Genomic DNA, 22,832 nt, shown 5'->3' on the forward strand with positions numbered 1-22,832 from the left:
GCTATCCAATATTTGTATTGTTCAGTGCCACTAGTTATATCGCTTATCTTCCTTTTTTTTAAGTTTAATCTGTTCTGAAAGTTGTAACAAAAATGTACAAAGCGATTACTGTTAGCTAAGCGACCTACATTTTATCATGCTGCCCTAACCCACAGGCTATACAGCCAGTTAAATTGCTGAAATGATATTTTGGGAATGCAGAATCAAATATTGTATTCAAAAACAAACTTAGCAGCCATTTTGTTGCAATTCCCACACTCCAAGTCATTGGTCAGCGTGCTGCTGATTGTGAGATTAAGGCCATGACATTCATGGAACAGATGCATTCAGAGTGTCGCCCTGGGCGTGTATTTCCTGCATCCCTGACCCTGTAGTTACTAACTGCATATTAAAGCGGTGCTTGAATTTATTTTTCTACAGGATCCCTGTCCAGGAAAGACTCTAGTACAGTGTGAGACCACAGTAGGGGGTGGGTCGGTGGGGAGTCATAAACAGCCCACGGTTAGAAGATGTGTATGGGCTGTGATTTAACACTGCGAACCAGGCGGAAGAGCGTGGAGGAAACAGACTGCTGGGCTGGGCTAGGCTCCTTAAGGCTCACAAATAGTGTTATTCATACACGTCACTTCTAAATCCATTCCCTCCGGCTTTCCCAAGAAAACGAAATAGATTTTTTTTTGAAAGCAGGACAAAATTGAAGCAGCAGGCAAAAGTTGCAAAAATAAAATGCTGGATAAATTCAGCAGGGCTTGCAGTACCTAGGGAGAGACAAACGAGTCACCGTTTCGAGCCCTTCTACCTTAACATTTGCCTTGAAAAACAAAAGTGGGGAGGCTAACTTCTCCCGTGACCCCCAACCACCTTTTTATAGGGGTTAAAATTGACCCGCTGCTTTGAGAGTGCAGTCACGTTGTAAAACGAAGAGGAAACAGGCGGGAAAGGCAGAATTTCAGCAAATGGACAGAAGTGAGAGAAAGGAAATAAGCCTGAAGTTTATTGATTAGTGTCACAAGTAGTCCTACACTAACACCGATGAAGTTTGTGGGGGTGGCAGAGGAATGAAAAACAGGCTGAGTGTGTGCAAAATTATGGGAAAATTGTGAAGAAAAATAACTGGAAAATTCCATGTTTTTGAGCAAACAAAAGTGTGCCAAAATAAATGCTAGAAACGTAATTATGTCCAGCGTGTTCTTTTTTTTTCCTCCACGGTTGACTGGTGGAAACGCAAGTCTTCAGCAGCAACCTGAAGAGGGCAGTCATTTCAATTACACAACCAGAATCATTGACATCAGAGGGTGAGCCAGCCAGTCGGTGGTTCGGATTTCAGCGGGTAAAATCCCTCCACAGCGGACTGGCAGTGTAATGTGAGAAGGGGGAGCCCGCTGAACAGGACGTGCGAGCGGTTTTCTCTCTCTTGTGTTCTCACAAGCCGTGGAGCCGATGGTTTCCTACATAGTGGCCGCTGCCATTCTGGTGGCCTTGTACATTCTGACTTACTACAATTTCCTGAAAGGGGCTCGCTGCAGGAGCGACACTTGCCTGCGGGGCAAGACGGTGATAGTCACAGGTATGATCGCCTCGCCTTCTGCTTCTCCCGTCGCCTTTTGCTTCCAGTGAATGAACGCCAGGCTTCTCGGGGGCCCCGCGGGGAGAGAAGTTACAAAAACAGACCTGTAATCCTCGCACTCTGCGTTCAGTCAAACTTTCTCTTTTTTTTTCAGTCGCTGAAATGTATCAGGTGTCTCCCGGCGCACTTCATCGCACCAGCCTGATTTGTTTAACGCAGTTGCCGCACTCACTGTAATGTTGTATTTGTGTGTGTGTGTGTGTGTGTGTGTCTCTCAGGTGGAAACACGGGGATCGGTAAGGAGACCGCTGTGGATATGGCCCGCAGAGGAGCCCGAGTCATCCTGGCTTGCAGGAACAAGGAGCGAGCAGAAGCGGCTGTCTTCGACATCAGGAAGGTGATGGCTGTGCCTTCGAACACTTACTATTGAACAGTCGCTTGCCTGTGCAATCCCTCCAGTGCAACCCTTTCACCCTCCGTTATATGTTAATTTTTGCATTGCAACTTGCTTTGAGTGAGTTTGGTTATGTTTCAGCCGAAGCCTGGGCATGCTTCCCTTCTTCAACGACGACAGAAAATGCTGGAAAATCTCAACAGATCTGACAGCATCTGTGGACAGAGAATAAAGCCAACGTTTCGAGTCTGAAACCAGCTCTGACCAAGATCCTCCAGACTCGAAACGTTGGCTCTATTTTTTCTCCACAGATGCTGGACCTGCTGAGATTTTCCAGTACTTTTTCTGTTTTTGATTCAGATTCCAGCATCCGCAGTATTTTGCTCCATATTCTCCTCTTCACCCTGAATGCTTCCTCATGCTCTCTTGCCTTCCAACTTTCCCCGGGAAGGGGTTGCCTTTACCTCCCACCTTCTCCCAGCTCTGGATGACTCTCCCCCTGGAGCTTTGCAGCCCTTTTGAGTGCTGTAGTTGTGCACTCACTTGCAATCATAAAATCCGTACAGTGCAGAAGGAGGCCTTTCTGCCCATCGAGTCAGTACCCACTCTCTGACAAGGCATTTTACCCAAGCCCTATTCCCATAACCCCACACATTTACTTCGCTAATCCCCATTACACATCTTGGGATACTAAGAGGCAATTTAACATTGCCAATCAACCTAACCCGCACGCCTTTTGACTGTGGAAAGAAACCAGAGCGCCCGGTGGAAACCCATGTAGACACGGGGAGATTGTGCAAACTCCAAACTTGCAATGTAGGAAAGACTGCAGCCAATTTTGTACAGCAAAGTCCCACAAACTACCAATGATTCCAGTGTTGGGTGAGGGATAAGTATAAGAACATAAGAATTAGGAACAGTAGTAGGCCATTCACCCCCTCAAGGCTGCTCCACTATTCAGTAAAAGCGTGGCTGACCTGATTGTGGCCAATTCCAATTTCCTGTCTACCCTCCAGACTCCCGTAACAATTAAATATGTATCTAACTGGGCCTTGAAGATATTCAACGATCTTGCCTCCAGCGCTTTTCAGGGAAGAGAGTTCCAAAGACTCATGGCCCTCTAAGAGGTGGCATGGTGGTACAGTAGTTAGCATTGGTGCCTCACAGCACTAATTCTGACCTTGGGTGACTGTTTCTGTTAGTTTGTATGTTCTCCCTGTGTCGACGTGGGTTTTCTCTGGGTGCTCTGGTTTCCTCCTACAGTTCAAAGATGTGCTGGTTAGGTGCATTGGCCATGTTAAATTGACCCTTAGTGCCAGGGGGACTAACTGGGGTAAATGCATGGGGTTATGGGAATAGGGCCTGGGTGGGTTTGTGGCCAGTTCAGACTCGATGAGCCAAATGGCCTCCTTCTGCACTATAGGGATCCTATTCTATGAGAAAAAAATTCTCATCTCCATCTTAATTGGGAGAGGAGACCCATTATTTTTAATTGAATGGCAAAGCAGGCTTGAGGGGCCAAATGGCCTACTCTTGCTCCTAATTCTTATGTTCTTCCACATGGTAAAGATTCTATGAAGCTTATCAGCGTTCAGCGTGCCAAATCTCCTCAGGATCTTGTATGTTTCGTAATATCACTTCTCATTCTTCTAACCTCCAACGGCCCAGCTTGTTCAATCTTTCCTTATAAGATAACTACTGCCACTCCTCCAACTCTTTAACCAACTAGTTCGCAGCAGAGGGCAGATGGGCCTCAGTTTAACAACTGATTGAAAGATGGTACCTGTGGCAATGCAGCATTCCCTCAGTACTGCACTGAAGTGTCATTATATAGATGAAGTGCTCAAGACCCTGGAATCGGATTTGAACCCACAAACCTCTGGTTCAGAAGTGAGTGCCATTCAGTTCATCAAGCCTGATCTGTCATTCAGTAAGATCATGGCTGATCTGTTGCTCAACTCCACATACCTGCCTTTAGTCCATATCCCTTAAAACCTTTGCTGAACAAAAAAAATCTATCTCAGATTTAAAATGAGCAACTGATCTAGCATCAACTGCCGTTTGTGGGAAAGAGTTCCAAATCTCTGCCATCTTAAGTGTGAAGAATGGCATCCTGGGTAAGAAATGTGGTGGCGCACCCATTGAACAGTAATTCAGTACTGCCAGGGGAGGGGACGAGAACAAAAATAATTATAAACATAGAATAAGCTTTGCTTAAAAGTATTCAGCTTGCTTGTTAACCATGTTTTAAAGCCCATTACTAAGAAATGTGAAACAGCAATTTCTAAATCGTAGAATCTCTACAGTGCAGAAGGAGACCATTCAGCCCATCGAGCCTGCACTGACAGCGATCCCACCCAGGCCCTCAACCCTCAACCCCACGCATTTACCCTGCTAATCCCCCTGATAGTAAGGGGCAATTTAGCATGGCCAGTCAATCTAACCTGCACATGTTTGGGGGAGGGAACCCACACAGACCCGGGGAGAATGTGCAAACTCCACACAAACGGTGACCCAAGGCCGGAATCTAGCCTGGGTCCCTGGTGCCGTGAAGCAGCAGCGCTAATCGCTGCGCCATCGTGCCACCCAAAGTTTCTCCCAAACTCACTTGTGAGCTGCAAATAACACTGCCATTTGAAAATTTTCTTTTTGTTAGTACTGTTTGCTAGTAATCTGCAGGATGCTTTAATGCGTGTATTTATCTGTCATCCACAGAAGACTGGCAACAACCAAGTGATCTTTATGCAACTGGATCTTGCAAGTCTTAAATCAGTGAGAGCTTTTGCAGAGAATTTCCTGAAATCAGAACCCCAGCTGCACGTGCTGATCAATAATGCAGGCAAGAATTTAAACATTCTGTTACAACCAGCGTGTAAACTTGGGAGCGGTCATCTCGTTGTGTTGGGAAACAGTTTCAAATGATTACAATAGGACGGGGAGCTAAAAATCAGTAGTTAGCTTGCTTTCCGTTTACTTGTTCATGGGTCATATCAAAGTCAACCACATTGCTGTGGGTTAGATGAAGATGGCAGATTTCCTTCGTTAGGGAACCAGATAGATTTTTTTTTACAACAGTGGAACTGTACCACTGTGCTGCCCCTATCAATGAACCCTGGTTCTGATGCCAGCCCCTCACCACAAAATGTCAGTGTTTTTTCAATTTCTTCATAATTTTAAAGACCTTGTCAGAACTTGCTTTCCTAGAACAAAAAGCCCCCACCTGTTCAATCTTTACTGACAGTTATAACCCCTCTGTTGGGTTTGATGACCCTTGAAATTATACATCTGGAGTACACGGTGCTTTTTCTATGAAGCCTGAAAGGACCACGTGTCTATGTGCTGCCCCAAAAGTTATCAGAGACTCTTCTGGTATTGCCAGGCCTGTTTCAGAATAGTTACGATGTGGAGATGCTGGCGTTGGACTGGGGTAAGCACAGTAAGAAGTCTCACAACACCAGGTTAAAGTTCAATAGGTTTATTTGGTAGCACAAGCCACACGCTTTCAGAGTGGGTGAGAAGAACCCTCATGAAGGAGCAGTGCTTCAAAAGCTTGTGGCTTGTGCTACCAAATAAACCTGTTGGACTTTAACCCGGTGTTGTGAGACTTCTTATTCAGAATACTTAATAGAGAGCTGTACAAACATTATGTGACAGAGACAGGCTATTTTACCCATCACGTCTATGCTGGAAAACCTCCTCCCACCCTTAGATTTTATATTGAATTTGATTCATTAAATTCAAATTTCACCATCTGCCATGGTAGGATTCAAACCCAGAGCATTGCCCTGGGCCTCAGGATTCCTACTCCAGTGATCTAGTCCACCACACCACTGGAGCTCAGTTGTGTTATTTCCTGAGCTGTTCAGTCAGCTTATGTTGGCTGGAGTCTGATCAGATGTTGCATTTTCCATTTATTTCCATGCAGTGGGTTTTGTTTTTGCGCCTGTTCCTCAGTGACGGACACAGACTGGAGGCTGTAGTTTACAAAAGGAGCCTCATGATGTCTGGAGTGAGAGATACGATTTTCTTCAGTGTTTGTTGGAGGAAGTGCTCTGTAAAGTGTGTGTGTGTGTGTTTGTGTTCACAAGATAAGCACATGATGGAGAAAGGATAAGAAGGTCATGCGGGGTGGGAGGAGGTTTGCGGCGAAGACATGTAGGGCGAAATAGTCCGTTTTTGTCACATTTCTTTTGTACAGCTCTCTTAACTATTTTGAAACAGGCCTGGCAATACCAGAAATGTCTCAGATAACTTTTGGGGCAGCACATTGACACACAGTCCTTTCAGGTTTCATAGAAAAAGCATTGTGTGCTCCAGATGAATAATTTCCAAGATGGGCAATCCATCATCAAACCCAACTGTGGGATTATAACTGCCAGTTAAGATTGAACAAGTTGCGTTTTTTGTGGTAGAAAAGCTAATTCTATCAGGGTAACCTAATAGAGGTCTTTAAAATTATGAAGAGGTTGAAGAAACATTGACACGTTGTGGCGAAGGGTTGGCATCAGAACCAGGGCTCATAAATAGGGGCAGTACAGTGGTTAGCACTGCTGCCTCACAGCGCCAGAGACCCGGGTTCAGTTCCCAACTTGGGTCACTGTCTGTGTGGAGTCTGCATGTTCCTCTGGGTGTTCGGTTTCTTCCCGCAGTATGAAAGACGTGCTGGTTGGGTGCATTGACCAAGCTAAGTTCTCCCTCAGTGTCCCTGAACAGGAGTGTGACGACAAGGGGATTTTCACAGGAATTACATTGCAGCGTTAATGTAAGCCAATTTGTGACACTGATAAATAAATTTAAATTTAAACTAAACTTAATATTTCTTTCTTGAGCTCTCTGCCTGAAGACAGGTCCTTGGTAATTATTTGCTGAACCGTGGCAAAATGTGTTTTTCTTTTATCTGCACGTAGGGCATGGAGGCTGGCCCTGAGTCTGCTTGAGCCTAAAAGAGGATCAAATCCCATGTTAGTGCCATTAATCTGATTCACAAGCTAACCATCTGACAAACAGCTTATTGTCCCCACCCCCTCAAGTAAAATATAGTCACCATAAATCTAATTGTTAATTCAGCATTAGCTCCTCAATCCAGACAACGGTTAGGATGCAGCACTTACTAACACAGGACTTCAGGATAACCTGCTGTCCAAAAGACAGCATCTCTGACAATGCCGCCTTCTCTCATATGAGATTGTATATTACTGTGACGATGCATCATACGTATTCTGAAATGGCCTGGCTCGGACATCTGATGTGAAAAAGTATTAATGTCTCGAAAAAAAAAAAGTGACAATTCAGTGTTAATTTTGAGTGTCAGTCATGACACAGTTGGTAGCGCTCTCAACCCTTGAGTCACAAGGTAGTAAGTTCAAATGGGCTTGAACACAGAAACTTTGGCTGACTCTCCAGTGCAGTGATGAGGGAATATTGCAGTTCCCTGCCACAGTCTGAAAGATGTGTAGGCCATGCTAAGTTGCCCCTTAATGTCAGGGGACTGGCATGGGTAAACGCATGGGGTTATGGGGATAGAACCTGGCTGGGATTGTTGTTGGTGCAGGCTTGGTGGGCCAAATGGCCTCCTTCTACACTGTAGGGATTCTAAGATCAGTGGAGTTCACCCTGGTGTCCTGGCCAATATTTATCCCTCATGGAACCTTACAAAAACATATTATTATCACATTACTGTAAGTGGGAGTCTGTTGTGCACAAACTGATTGCCACATTTCTCATGATTATTACACTTGGGGAATAGTTCATTGGCTGTAAAATGCTTTGGGACATTTAGCGGCCTTGAAAGAGGCCAAATATAAATGCAAGTTTTTTTTATATAGAATGTTGAAAATAGGATCACAAATAATAAAAGTTGAGTATATTTATCGTGGATTTTGTTTCCTTTGAACCCTGAAGAGCGCCAAGTTAAATCACCAGAGCACAGTGGCTGTATCAGAATTACTGATGAGAGAATTTATCAATTCATCTGGCAAAAAAGTCCAAAAATCAGGGTTAAATTTTCATGTCTTGACTGGCAATTGGTTTTCAGCCAATTATGAACAAGATGGGAGAATCCCTACTGTGCAGAAGGAGGCTGTTCGGCCCATCAAGCCTGCACTGACATCAATCCCATCCAGGCCCTGTACCCGTAACCCCATGTATTTACCCTGCTAACCCCCCTGTTACTCGGGGCCAATTTAGCACAGCCAATCAACCTAACGCGCACTTCTTTGGACTGTGGGAGAAACTGGAGCACCCAGGAGAAACCCACACAGACACGCGGAGAATGTGCAAACTCCATACAGTCACCCGAGGCAGGAATGGACCCAGGCTACCTGGCGCAGTGAGGAAGCAGCGCTAGCCAATGTACCACTATGCCACCCATAGAACATAAGAACATAAGAAATAGGAGCAGGAGTAGGCCATCCAGCCCTTCGAGCCTGCCCCGCCATTCAGTAAGATCATGGCTGATCTGTCGCTGCTCAGTTCCACTTTCCCGCCCTCTCCCCATAACCCTTAATCCCCTCTCCTATCAAAAACCCATCAACCCGCGTCTTAAAAATATTTAGCGAGGCAGCCTCCACCACTTCAATGGGCAGAGAATTCCAGAGATTCACCACCCTTTGAGTGAAGAAGTTCCTCCTCAACTCCGTTCTAAACCGCCCCCCTTTTATCTTGAGGCTGTGCCCCCTAGTCCTATTGTCTTTTTTGAGCGGGAAGAGTCTTTCCACCTCTATCCTATCCATCCCATTCATCATTTTATACGTTTCAATGAGATCTCCTCTCATTCTTCTAAACTCTAACGAGTACAAGCCCAGTTTATTCAGCCTCTCCTCATAGCTCAACCCCCTCAACTCCGGTATCAGCCTAGTAAACCTCCTCTGCACTCCCTCCAAGGCCAAAATATCTTTGCGCAGGTGCGGCACCCAAAACTGCACACAGTACTCCAGTTGCGGCCTCACCAATGCCCTATACAGCTGCAGCAAGACCTCCCTACTTTTATATTCAATCCCCTTCGCTATGAAGGCCAGCATCCCATTCGCCTTCCTGACCACCTGCTGCACTTGCAAGCTGGGTTTTTGCAACTCATGCACAAGGACCCCGAGGTCCCTCTGCACCGTCGCCTGCTGCAGTTTATAGTGATGGGAAAGAATTCAAAAGGTTGGTAAAATTGGTTTAGAGAATTAATGGAGGGGGCTAAGAGAAGGTTTCAAGCTTGAAGCTTTTAAGTTTGTGGAAGTCGTTATTTGCTAACGTAAGTGAAGTGTAGTTTGCAAACATCCAAGTGCTTTTATTAATAACAAGGTGTGGGGTTTGTATCAGAATTTGGAAAGTGAGCTGACTATTTTTTTCACAGCAGAGAAGCTGGGTTTCTCGACTTTGGTGATTTTAAAATGAACCATAATCCTTTGAAATGGACTGTGCTTTTTATTGTATTTGGAGATTTCCTTATTTTGCTTTTCCTAAAGCAAGAGACTAAGTATTTTACTTATTTACATAATATAAAAAACTGACCATAGTTATAATGGAAACTTTATGTAAACATCTCAAGATGTAATTAAAATCTCAGCCAAGTGGGGGCACTGCAGTGTGAGCATCGGCATTTGTTACAGCGAGATAAATTGTGTATACAATTTCCAGCATAAATATGGAAATGGTGATATAAGCTTAAGGACAGTGAATGGATGATCTTAAAACAGATAATGTCTGTCTGCCTAGCTTAGATAATCTCCAGACTTTTAATTTGAAAAGTACACATGGTCTTCAGTCCCAGTGCCCTGTGATATTGATTAATTGATATTTGAAAGTGTAACAGTTCAATATTTTTATACTTGTTTACTTTCAATATTATACCTATTTTCAAACATGCAGGAAAATAGAAATAGTCCCTTCTGAATAAACAGAAAATGTTGGATAAACTCTGCATGGTGGCACAGTGGTTAGCACTGCTGCCTCACAGCGCCAGAAACCCGTGTTCGATTCGCGGCTTGGGTCTCTATCTGTGTGGAGACTGCACATTCTCCCCATGTCTCCGTGGGTTTCCTCCAAGTGCTTCAGTTTCCTCCCACAGTCCAAAAGACTTGCTGGTTAGGTGCATTGGCCATGCTAAATTCTCCCTCAGTGTACCCGAAACAAGCCCCAGAGTGTGGCGACGAGGGGATTTTCACAGTAACTTCATTGCAGTGTTAATGTAGGCCTACTTGTGATACTAATAAATAAACTTAGGTAGAGTAAATGCTGGATATACTCAGCAGATCTAGCAGCATGCGTGGAGAGAGAAACAGAGTTAATGTTTTGAGTCCAAACGATCCTTCATATTGTTAACTTCCCTTCATAACGCAAAGGGTTAGTGTTCTACTGCCAAATGAAAGACGATCTCATTCCAAACAAACAGCTTCACAAGTTCAAAGCTGATCTTTGCATGGTATGTTGATAATTAATTACACCACATAAAAATATCATTTTTCATTCATCACTTCCTCTGAAAATAACGTCATTGTTCGCCCAGTGGAATGGTACGCAATTGGAAGGAGATTACAAATATTTTGCTTAATAGGGGAAAATTATTGGTTAGGGCATGTCCCAGTTTGTCAGAAACTAGCAACAGCTAGGCCAGAGTATAAAAATGAACCATTGCATAATATGTGCTGTCCGGTGGTTTGCAGTGATGTGAAGGCCACCCACTAATTGTGTTTTTAAGTTCGTTAGATTTGTCATTTGCTAACGTAAGTGTACTGCTTGCAAGCATCCAATGCTTTTATTAATAACAAAGGTTGGTATCAGAATTGTGGAAAGTGAGCTATTTTTTTCACAGCAGTGCAACTGGGTTTCTCGAGTTTGGTGATTTTAAAATGAATTGTAATCCTTTCAAACTGATTGTGTGTTTTTTATGTATATATATATATAGGAGCTTTCCTTATTTGGCCTTCCTGTAGCAAGAGACAAGGTATAACTCTCCGAACCTGGTATTTTACTTAAGTCAATTACATAAAACTGTCTATGTAAAAAAAAACTAGGTGAACCATGACGTGTTATTTTCAGAGAAAGTGATGAATGAAAAACTAAAACATCCAAAATGATTTCACATTCATGTTTTTAAAGTAAAACTAACTTTTGTCTTCTGTGGTTGGCACCTGCAAGACCTGACAAGTTTTGGGCCTCCCAGAATTGCTAGCTGGGACAGAGCTGCGCATGAACGATTTTGATTTTTTCGTTAGTATGTTGGTCAGGCCCATGTGCGTGACCAGCGGGACATAGAGCAAAAGACCATGGTGCCAGGCAGCTGCAGGAAAGGGGAAACTCAAAGGGCACAAAGAAAGAGAAGTGAGAGAGACAGGGACAGTTTTAAAAAAAAACAGGAGGTGGGGGACAGGGAAAAGTTAAAAATGAAGTTCCATGTAAGAGAAGTCAGAGAAAGTAGGAGATGTGCCTCAAAAATTCTTTTAGTATGGAGATGAGCCAAAGAGTGGAAATCACTGCTCTATTCTAGTGGTGAATAGATCATGCAATTAGGAAAAAAAAATCCAGCACCCTCTTGTCCAGCGATAGGGAGCAATTAATGACTAACGTAGACTTCTGTTGTAATATCCTCTTCCCCGAACAGCACTTAATAATAAATCTTGTGAAATGCTATACATGAGAAAGAACAACTACCAATTCTGCTCCTTTTACTTATAAATCAACATTTGTAGGAATCCAGAATAGAACGTAGGGTTGGATAGGAAACAGGATTTAAGCAAATCCAAAATGGAACTTGTGCAAGGTGTTATAGGAGGGGTGAGGGGAGCATATTTGCTGAGTGGTGATATCTATAGCGGAGCTGGGAGGGTTCAGTGAACTCCCCTCACTTTCCTTGCAAGCATTCTTGCCTTAAATAATGCCGTCAAAACATATTATTTGGTTCACTTATTAAATCATTTAACTCAGAATTTATAATTAATTATTGCACTTGCTGAATGCAGGAACTTGTTAAATTTAGTACTGACACTCGGAGAGCAGCACGGGTAGGAGGCACAGTCTCGGTGTGACAAAAGAATGCTGGTCTGTTTGATTTGTTATTGTCACATGTATCGGGTTACAGTAAAAAGTGTTGTTTCTTGCGCAATATACAGACAAAGTATATCATTCATAAAGTACATAGGAGAGGATGAAAGGAGAGGGTGCAGAATATAGTGTTACAGTCATTGCTAGGGTGTAGAGAAAGATCAACTTAGTGTGAGGTAGGTTCATTCAAATGTCTGATGGCAGCAAGGAAGAAGCTGTTCTTGAGTTGGTTGGTACGTAACTGCAACTTTTGGAAGAAAGTATGTCTGGGCTGCGTGGCTGGCTGCTTTTCCGAGGCAGCAGGAAGTGTAGACAGAGTCAATAGAGTCAATATTCACTTTGGGTGGTTGAACAGCAAATTGCATTTAGTATTGGCAAATTCATAGACAATACAGCAGACCGGAAGTAAGAATGAGCAACATTGGGATGTGAAACGGAATACGATTACCATTAGGGGACTTTGAAACGGGGAAGTGATAATGAGCATCTCACTTTCAATACCGAGACAATGTGGAAAAGCATATACTCTGCAGTTACATATAGAGGAATGGAGTATATTGTTGTTTCTTGTGCGCTATATGGACATAAGCGTACAGAGGTTATGATGAGGCTTTACCAGCACACAAGTCAGACCTCATTTGGAATACTGTGCAAACCAGGTTGTCGTACTCTCAAAAAAAGACATAAATGCATTAGAAAGGAAACAGAAAAGAACAAGAAGAAAGTGTGAAGGGGATAAGCTGTGTATAACAAGAGCAGAACTCTTGGCAGTTTGAGGAATAGTTTAGAGGCCATTTCATTGAGAAGTATTAAATAGCACAGCTAAGATGGATATCATTTTTCTCAGTCAGGCCAGCAGACCAGAGACAAAAGTTTAAATTGAAGGGCAAAGTACATTAAGAACACATCTTAGAAAATATTTATTTGCTTAAATGGGTGAGGAATGTCTGGAATTATCTATCAAGGAATTAATGGCTCAAGGCAAGTTTTAAGATCCAGTTAAACGGCAATGGTCAATTGAATTGGCATACCAGAAATTGGCATTTTCTTGATCATTTCCTTTTGCTCGTGCATCGTTCTGTATTACTTCTTCATTATTTACCCTCTCTGAATGAGTTCTTTCTGGGTACAGTACACAGGGCACCAGCAACTCTTTGTTGCCTCAGTCGAGTAGCTGTTCCACTTTGTGACCATAGAAGGTGGTTGAGGGCAGGATATTTAACCACGGCAAGCATAACAGATGAGTGTAATCCTGATCTTGCCAGACACATACTCTTTCCATCAAGAACTTCAATTTATACTTTCACCCTTTCAGTGGTATCTGAGAGAGACTCAGGCCAATTGTAATATCTCTGCTTTTTCCCTGCCTGAGATCAGCTAAATGACAGTCTAAGAATCGTACATGGGACTCCAGATTTTTGCTGATTAAGTTTTAAAGTTTACTTATTAGTGTCCCAAGTAGGCTTACATTAACACTGCGGTGAAGTTACTATCAAAATCCCATCACGTTACATGGTGCATTTCCCCCACTGAGCCATCAGGGCACATTGCTGCTGAATACTTACAGTACATTATTTAATCCAAGATTCAATCCAAGCATAATCTTTTAAAGAAATAAAAGCAAAAGCCAATGAATTTATTTATATGAACATGTATAAAACATGCATGGGGCAGCACAGTGGTTAGCACTGCTGCTTCAAGCGCCAACGCCCCAGGTTTGATTTCTGTCTTGGGTCACTGTCTCTGTGGAGTTTGTGGTTTTTCCCATGTCTGCATGGGTTTCCTCCTAGAGTCCAAAGACGTGCGGGTTAGGTTGATTTTCCATGCTAAATTGCCGCTTAGTGCCGGGGTACTAGCTAGTGCAAAGGCATGGGGCTATGGGATAGTGCCTGGGTGAGATTGTGGTCAGTGCAGACTCAATGGGCCGAATGACCTTCTTCTGCACTGTAGGATTCCATGAAATGGATTCCTTCCAAGAGTGGGAAATGTTGTGCAAGCAAACACAGCATTGCTGTTGCACAAAGAGCAGTGAATCTGAGGAAATAATTTATATGTTTTTGATGGGGTTGCTGAAGGCAAGAATTAAGCAAGAAAAGTCAAGGAAGTTCCTCCTCATTGCCAGATTCATCCTGGATGAATTCCATAAGGTTTCACAATCAACAGAGTCAACAAAAACATTTCCCACTCTTGGAAGGAATCCATTGCATAGAATCATAGAATCCTACAGTGCAGAAGCAGGCCATTGAGTCTGCACTGACCACAGTTCCGCCCAGGCCCTAGCCCATAACCCCATGCCTTGCACCAGCTAGTCCCCCTGGCACTAAGTGGCAACTTAGCATGGAAAATCAACCTGACCCGCACACATCTTTGGACTGTGGGAAGAAATCGAAGCACCCAGAGGACACTCAAGCAGACACGGGGAGAATATGTAAACTCCACACAGACAGTGAGCCAAGACGGGAATCAAACCTAGGTCGCTGGCACTGTGAGGCAGCAGTGCTAACCACTGTACTGCCCCATGCATGTTCTACAAATGTTCGTAGAAATAAATTCATTGGCTTTTGCTTCTGCTTCTTTAAAAGATTATGCTTGGATTGAATCTTGGATTAAATAACGTACTGCAAATATTCAGCAGCAATGTGCCCTGATGGCGCCATGGAGGAAATGTATCATGTAACGTGATGGGGTTTTGACAGAACAGATTTGCAGGGGCTTGCTTTAATTTATTCCAAAAACATGATGTCTCCAGCACCTTTGCTTAAAGCTGATTGAAGAATAATGTGACTTTTTTTTATCCTGCAGGTTGTGGGATATCTGGCAAGACAGCTGATGGATTCAACTTGACTTGGGGAGTAAACCACTTGGGCCACTTTCTCCTCACTCGCCTTCTGCTGGACCGACTGAAGCTGAGCGCCCCAAGCCGCATTGTCACCGTGGCTTCCACAATGTACCGTTTTGCCAAAATAGATTTCAGCAACTTGAATCCTCCCACTGTAGGCTGCTGCCAGCACGTGCTGATCTACAGCTGCAGCAAGCTGAGCAACATACTGTTTGTAAGGGAGCTTGCTAATTGTCTGGACGGTACTAATGTCACCTGCTATTCTGTTCATCCAGGTGAGCAGAGAATTGGTTAACGCATGTATTTTAGGCACTTCTATGTGATCATAGAAATAGGATAGTTCTTGTTCCATTGTCTGGGAGAATTCTCTCTCTCTTTCTCACACACTGCACACCGCCCCCCCCACCCCCCCAAGCTTGAACAACCAAAAGAGAAAAGCATTGGTCAACATTGGAAGGCCACCATTTTGTTTTCAAACTGTGTTTTTTACTAATTTGTGGGACACAGACATCGCTGGGCTGGCCTGTGTATATATCACATCCCTAGTTGCTCTTGGAGGGCAGTTGAGAGTCAACCACATTGCTGTGGCTTTGGAGTCACATGTGGGCCAGACCAGGTAGGGACAGCAGATTTCCTTCCCTAAAGGGACATTAGTGAACCAGATGGGTTTTCCGCCAATCGACAATGGTTTCATCGACATCAACAGATTTTAATCGTAGATTTTTTTTATTGAATTCAAATTCCAGCATCTGTTGTTGCGGGATTCGAACTCAGATCCCCAGAACATTAGCGGAGTTTCTAGATTAATAGTCTAACGATAACACCACTAGGCCATCGCCTTCCCTGTACGTATGTATGTGTATATAGTGCAGGTCACTACAGCTCTTCACCGTTTCATCTTTTAAAGATAATTTCCAGTAGTTAGGAAAAGCATGGAAAAAACCTCGAACATCTTGCATTGTCCACAGGCATCAGTGAACAGGGAGCTACAGATTTGGGTGGGGTGGTGAAAACAGCTATCCTCCATCTATCCACCAGTCAGAGATGGTGACTTGCATGCAGGTTAATGGAACTGTAAGTTTAAAAAATAGAGTAAATTGCCAGGGAATCGTAGGGGGTGGTGGCGGCCCGTTGCATATTGGGCTGATTCTGCTTCCACGGGCCTGTGTTGTGTGTTCTTCCTGCGCGGGTGGGTGACCTCATTTTTGAGACTAAAGCATAAGTAATTTTGAAACAACAAAAAAAATCACCATTTCTGTTTACCATTTATTGTTTTAAGTTTTAAAGTTTATTTATTGGTGTCACAAGTAGGCTTACATTAACACTGTAATGAAGTTACTGTGAAAATCCCCTAGTCGCCATACTTCCGCGCCTGTTCGGGTACACTGAGGGAGAATTTAGCATGGTCAATGCATGTCTTTTGGACTGGGAGGAAACTGGAGTACCTGGAGGAAACCCACTTAGACATGGGGAGAAGGTGCAGACTCCGAATAGACACAAGTCGGGATTCAAACCCAGGTCCCTGCCTCTGAGGCAGCTGTGCTAACCATTGTGTTACTGTGCTTGTGTGTTGCTTCCTAATTTTCTCCTCTGATTTTTCCTCCCTTGTTGAGGCACCCACAAGTAGCAAAACCCTGGTAAGTGGTCACGATTCGTCCGGGAACCTCAACAGTCCTGTTGGACTATTTTGCCCTAATTGTCCCTCAGCACATGTGCCTTTTCCAAATAAGGTCACTCAGTAGCTGTTTTCTCTCATCCAGGGAAGATTCATAGAATCCTACAGCACAAAAGGACATCCACTGTACCTGCTCTGGATCTTCAAAAGAGCTGTTACTCTTGCAGCTCCACTTTCTTCCAGAACGCTGCAAGTTAGTTATCTTCAAATACCTGTCCCGTTGCCTTTTAAAAATTCCTTTGGAATCTGAATGTGTGAACTTTTCAAGTTATGCATTCCAGATCACCAAAACATCGACAACTTGCCATTAACCTAACAAAAGGTTCCACCCAAGTCATAGTGTTAGCAACAGAAATGTTAACACTGAGCCCCAGAAAGAGATATCAGGACAGGTGGCCAGTATCTTAGTATAAGAGGAAGATTTTTCAGAGCATCTTGAAGGAGGAGTGAAAGGTGGAGAGGAGGCAGAGGGGTTTAGGGAAGGAATCCCAGAAGCTTAGAGCGAAGATAACTTGGAACAACTACTATTGATGGAATGATTAATATGACTGGGATGGCAGAACTGAAGGATAGGTGGATCTTGAAGCCTTCATAGAATTATAGAATCCCTATAGTGCAGAATGAGGCAATTTGGCCCATCAAGGCTGTACTGACCACAATACCACCCAGGTCCACTTATTTACCCTGTTAGTTCCCTCTGACGCTGAGGGTCAATTTAGCATGGGCAATCAACCTAATCTGCACATCTTTGGACTGTGGAAGGAAACCAGAGCACCTGGAGGAAACCCACGCAGACAGGGGGAGAATGTCCAAACTCCACACAGAAAGTCACCCAAGACCGGAATTGAACCCGCGTCCCTGGAGCTGCAGCACTGTTGCCACTTGTAGTGCGAGTGGAGGCTCCAGGCGTGGGGAAGGGAATGCGAAACCAAGGGTGAGAATTTTAAAATTAAGGTGTGCTTAACTGGAATCCAGTATAGTTTATTGAGCACAAGGGTGATGGATCTTGTTGCAAGTTAGGACACGGCAGCAGAGGTTTGGATGAGCTCAAGCTTATGTAGGGTGAAAAATGGGAGTTGGCCAGACATGTGTTGAAATTGTCAAGTCTCAAGGTAACAAGGGATCGGCTGGCGAAAGTATTCACAGACATCTTTACAATAATCTGAGCTCCCCAGCTGCTTTGAGAAGAAGACCATCATCTTGGTACCTCAGAAAAACCAAGCAGCGTGCCTTAATGACTATCAGCCAGTGGCTCAGACATCCATCATTATGAAGTGCTTCAAAAGTTTAGTCATGGGATGAATCAATTCCCCACCTTCCGGACAACCTGGATCCACTAGTTTGCCTACTGCCACACAGGTCCACAGCAGATGCCATTTCCCTGGCCCTGCACTCGACCCTGGAACACCTGGATAACAAGGACACCTATGTCAGACTCCTATTTATTGACTACAGCTCAGCCTTCAACACGCTTATTCCCACAGAACTCATCTCCAAACTCCGTGGCCTGGGCCTCAGCACCTCCCTCTGCGACTGGATCCTGAACTTCCTAACTCACAGACCATAACAACAACACCTGTGATCTAAGCCGCCTACTACTTATACACCTACGACTGTGCAGCCAAATTCCTCTTCAATTCAATTTTCAGGTTTGCTGATGACATCACAGTAGTGAATCGGATCTTGAATAATGGTGAGACAGAGTACAGGAGTGAGAGAATCTGGCGAACTGGTGCAGCAACAATAATCTCTCCCTCAATGTCAACAAAACAAAGGAAATTGTCATCGACTTCGGAAAGCGTAAAGAAAAACATGCCCCTGTCTACATCAATGGAGACGAAGTAGAAAGGGTCGAGAGGTTCAAGTTTTTAGGTGTCCAGATCACCAACAACCTATCCTGGTCCCCCCATGACACTATAGTTAAGAAAGCCCACCAACGCCTCTACTTTCTCAGAAGACTAAGGAAATACAACATGTCAGGTACGACTCTCACCAACTTTTACACCGTGGAAAGCATTCTTTCTGGTTGTATCACAGCTTAGTATGGCTCCTGCTCTGCCCAAGACCGCAAGGAACTACAAAAGGTCATGAATGTAGCCCAATTCATCACATAAACCAGCCTCCCATCCATTGACTCTGTCTACACTTCCCGCTGCGTTGGCAAAGCAGCCAGTGTAATTAAGGACCCCACGCACCCCAGACACTCCGTCTTCCACCTTCTTCGTTCGGGAAAAAGATATAAAAGTCTGAGGTCACATACCAACCATGACCAACAGCTTCTTCCCTGTTGCTGTCGGACTTCTGAATGGACTTGCATTAATTTTATCTTTCTTTACACCCTAGCTATGACTGTAACACTATATTCTGCACTCTTGTTTCCTTCTCTATGAATGGTATGTTTGTCTGTATAGCGTGCAAGAAACAATACTTTTCACTGTGTGTTAATACATGTGATAACAAATCAAATCAAGGATGTGGATGAGGTTATGAGCAATAGATGAATTATGGTGGAGGTTCAGTCAGGTAACATTAGAGAGGTGGAAGTAGGTATGTCTTGGATTAACTGTGTTTTCAGAAGCCTTATCTAGGGTCAAATACGACACTAAGATTGCAAACATCCTGACTGTTTCAGGCAGTTGTCATGTGCACTGTTTCAGGCAGTTGTCATATGCAAGGCCAAATGCAACGGTCTTCTCAAGCCAGTTGTAAACTGCTGCAATTGTTTGTGTTCAGTTCATTGATCAAAGACTGCAGATCACAAATCTGAGTCTGGTTTCCTGTTAATGGTGCATTCAGCCACTAATTTATCACAGGATAAATTCTCATTCGGTATTATTTCAGCAAATCCATGGTGACTAAATTTTTGTTCCTGGACGTTGTGCTGTACTGGAGTGGCTTTAGACTTTTCCAGTGGAACTCTGTGCTGACAGGCACAAACACTGGAAACAAAATGGATGATGTGAAAATGCAGGTAAAATGGTTTTAAAAATGTGCAATTGTTCTACGGGCAAACCAGCACCCACAGTCAGGTGAGAAGTGATTTGGAAGATACCATTTCTAATACAAGGAAATCATGCAAAACCTTATATTTAGCTTTTTGGATTTGTGGGATTTTTGAATTTTGAATTAATTTATCTGTTAACAGTGGTAAACCAAATAAAACAAATCAGATTTTTCTTTTCCTAGAAGAAGACAAAATAGGAATAATTTTCCAATCAAGTTCCTCACGCGCGTGAATATAGGTTTAAGTAACCCGCAAGCTGGACACTCAAGTCCGGAGATTTCAGAAACTTGCTTGAGAACTTATAAAAGGCTGAAGAGTTTATATGAAAATTATTTTTTGCACATTTCTTGATTTACAAGTTAAATATTTTCATGACAAAACATGTGTTTGATAAACTTTTTTTTCTCTCTTTCCCTCTTACAGGCGTTGTGAACACTGAAATTTTCCGCTCTATGAAATGGTGGATGAAAGTATTTTGCGTCCCTATCGCTGCCCTTTTCTTTCGAAGCCCGGTTGATGGGGCTCAGACCTCCATCTACTGCGCTGTGCAAGAAGGCATTGAGAAATTCAGTGGTAGATACTTCGCTGACTGCAAGGTTCAGGAGGTCCTGCCTCATGCACGAGATGATGCAGTGGCCAGAAAGCTCTGGGAAGTGAGCGAGAGGATGGTTGGACTCAGTAGTTAACTAGTGAGGAAAGTTGTGTTGGAAGTGACAGCTTATTTGTAAAGAGCTGGGAGTATTTGGACCAATTTGTATGTGAAATCATCTTGTGCATGTCTACAGCAGAGCTTTTCCTTTCTCACTTCCTTTCGGGGCTTCTAAAATGTCGATTAGCATGAGAACTAAAAGGACCTGTTAAGAGGAAAACTAATTTTGAGGGACAGTCTCTATTCACACTATTCTGAATTCAAGGTACTCTTAGATATTCAGTTCTCTTCAGATTAAGAACTATAAACTGTGACAGTAGACAGGTAGAAAAATAAATTTTAGACTAACTCTTTAGTAAATGCTATAAACTATGAACATGTTCCAAAAATAATAATTAATCACATTTCTTCAACTCTTAATTCAAGTGAGTAATAGAGGAATATTGAGTTATTTTACTTTCTACTCCACTTTTCACAAGTTTCACAGCAATCAATGAGACTATTGGAGCACTTACACACGGATGAATCATAAGACCATAAGAAATAGAAACAGGAGTAGTCATTTGGCCCCTCAAGCCTATTCCACCATTCAGTAGGAACATGGCTGATCTGACATTTCTCATGTCCACTTTCCTGTCCTGACCAATAACACTTAAATCCTTTACTGATCAAGAATCTATCTATCTCAGCCTTAAATATACACAAGGACTCTGCCTCCACACTTCGCTGTAGCAAACAGTTCCAAAGACACTCAATCCTAGCACCAGAGGGCATAGTCTCAGAATAAAAGGGTGCCAATATAAGACCGGGAGAAGAAATTCCTCCTCATCTCATCCTTAAATTGGCACCCTTTATTCTGAGACTATGCCCTCTGGTCCTAGACTGTCATGAGGGCAAACACCATCTTAGCATTTATCCTATTAGCTCCGTAAGAATCATATATGTTTCAATGAGATTACTTCTCATTCTTCTAAATTCCAATGAGTTCCAACAGGTCCCAACCTGCTTAACTTTGCTCTCTCCACACTGGGGATTATCCTAATGAACTTTTTCTGAACTGCCTCCAATGAATAATATCTTTCCTTAAATAGGGGACCAAAACAAGACTCAATACTCCAGATGTGGTCACAGCGAGACTTCCTACTCTAATACTCCAACCCCTTTGAAATAAGGGCCAACATTCCAATAGCCTTCCTGATTCCTGCTGCACTGAGGGCTAGCTTTCTATGTTTTATGCACAAGTACCCCCAAGTCTCTCTGTGTTGCAGCTTTCTGCAGTTTTTCTTCACTAATGCAGTGTGACTCTTGTAAGCGTAAGAATCAGTACAGATACCATGTCCAATTCAGTTCACATTCTGTAACCCCATTTGCCACTTTTCTGCAAAGTTGCTGCATAGTGACAAAGGATGAATTCATTATTGTTTTATTCCCCCCTCACCTCTCCAGTCCATTGTGGGCAAAGTGCACCTGCAGCACCAGTGTAATCATCGAGTGCACAGAAAAGCAGTTGAGACTCATGTTTGTCTCCAGTGTTGCAATCATCTAGGAGAATTTTCATGGAAGCTCGTTTTCTGAGAAATTTTACGGGCCCAGACCAAAGGAAGTAAAATAAAGATTGATAGGCCGACAAAAAAAAAGAAAATACTGGGGCCACTGACATACTATCCATTGTATTCCTTCACAGCACGGTCGTTGGCACTGCTGCCTCATAGTTCCAGAGACCCCGGTTTGGTTCCAGCCTTGGGTGACTGTGTGGAGTTTGCACATTCTCCCCGTGTCTGTTTGGATTTCCTCCAGGTGCTCCAGTTTCCTCCCACAGTCCCAAGATGTGTAGTTTAGATGAATTAGCCATGGTAAATGTATGGGATTACAGGGATAGGACAGGGGAGAGGGCAAGATACTCTGTCAGAGAATCAGTGTTGACTAGGTGGGCCGATTGCCTCTTCTGCACTGTAGGGATTCTATGATTCACTGTCTAATATTTCATTTCAGTACAGTTGTTAATATGCCCATTTTAGACTACTATAGAGATTTCTAATTGTTATTAGTGCTTCAAGAAAATGTACTTTCCTGATTGTTTCAGAGAAACTGATGTTATAAATCATGTCTTCCAGTTTTTAAAAATTCCAAATAATGAGTCTAAGTAATTCTAACTTTATTGTAGGTACATCTTTATCTGCACCGAGGGCTGTGAGTTAAAATACGCTGAGGTTTTAAAACATTGTTTTCTGAAATAAATACCTGATTTCTCACGAACCTGTGATCTGTTTCAAATCGTCAGCTAAATGTATATAGAAGTATAAGATTTAAGAGCAGAAATAGGCCATTTAGCCCATCAAACTTGCTCCACTATTCAGTAAGATCATGGCTGATTTGATTGTGGCCAACTTTTCTGTCTGCTCCCCGCCCCCATTGGTTTCAGGGAGAGAGAACTGCAACCTAATGACCCCTTAAGAGAAACTGTGTCCCCTGGTTCTAGCCTCCCCCACAAGAGAACATGTCCTCCCAGTATCCACCCTATTAATTTCCCTAAGGGTAATGTATCCTTCAATAAGATCACTTCTTGATCTGCTAAACTCCAATAGGTACCTATTCAACATTTCTTCACCAGGTAAGCCCTTCATCCCAGTAATAAGTCAAGTGTGGAGCTTTGAACTGTTATCATTATTATATCC

At 43.2% G+C, this 22,832-nt stretch overlaps 1 protein-coding gene across 1 annotated transcript; it reads left to right on the top strand.

Annotated features, from left to right (window-relative positions):
- The first annotated feature begins 1,310 nt into the window (after positions 1-1,310).
- On the top strand, positions 1,311-22,413 carry LOC145357514 (dehydrogenase/reductase SDR family member 13-like). The gene is made up of 5 exons (XM_080210935.1): positions 1,311-1,567; positions 1,846-1,964; positions 4,677-4,800; positions 14,793-15,104; positions 19,932-22,413. Exons 1-5 carry the CDS (start codon positions 1,441-1,443, stop codon positions 20,192-20,194), a joined length of 945 nt encoding a protein of 314 aa, XP_080067061.1. The 5' UTR covers positions 1,311-1,440; the 3' UTR covers positions 20,195-22,413.
- The last annotated feature ends 419 nt before the right edge of the window (positions 22,414-22,832 follow it).

The sequence above is a fragment of the Carcharhinus amblyrhynchos genome, chromosome 23 (genome assembly GCF_965287045.1).
Source record: "Carcharhinus amblyrhynchos chromosome 23, sCarAmb.v2.hapA, whole genome shotgun sequence".
Taxonomy (NCBI): Eukaryota; Metazoa; Chordata; class Chondrichthyes; order Carcharhiniformes; family Carcharhinidae; genus Carcharhinus; species Carcharhinus amblyrhynchos.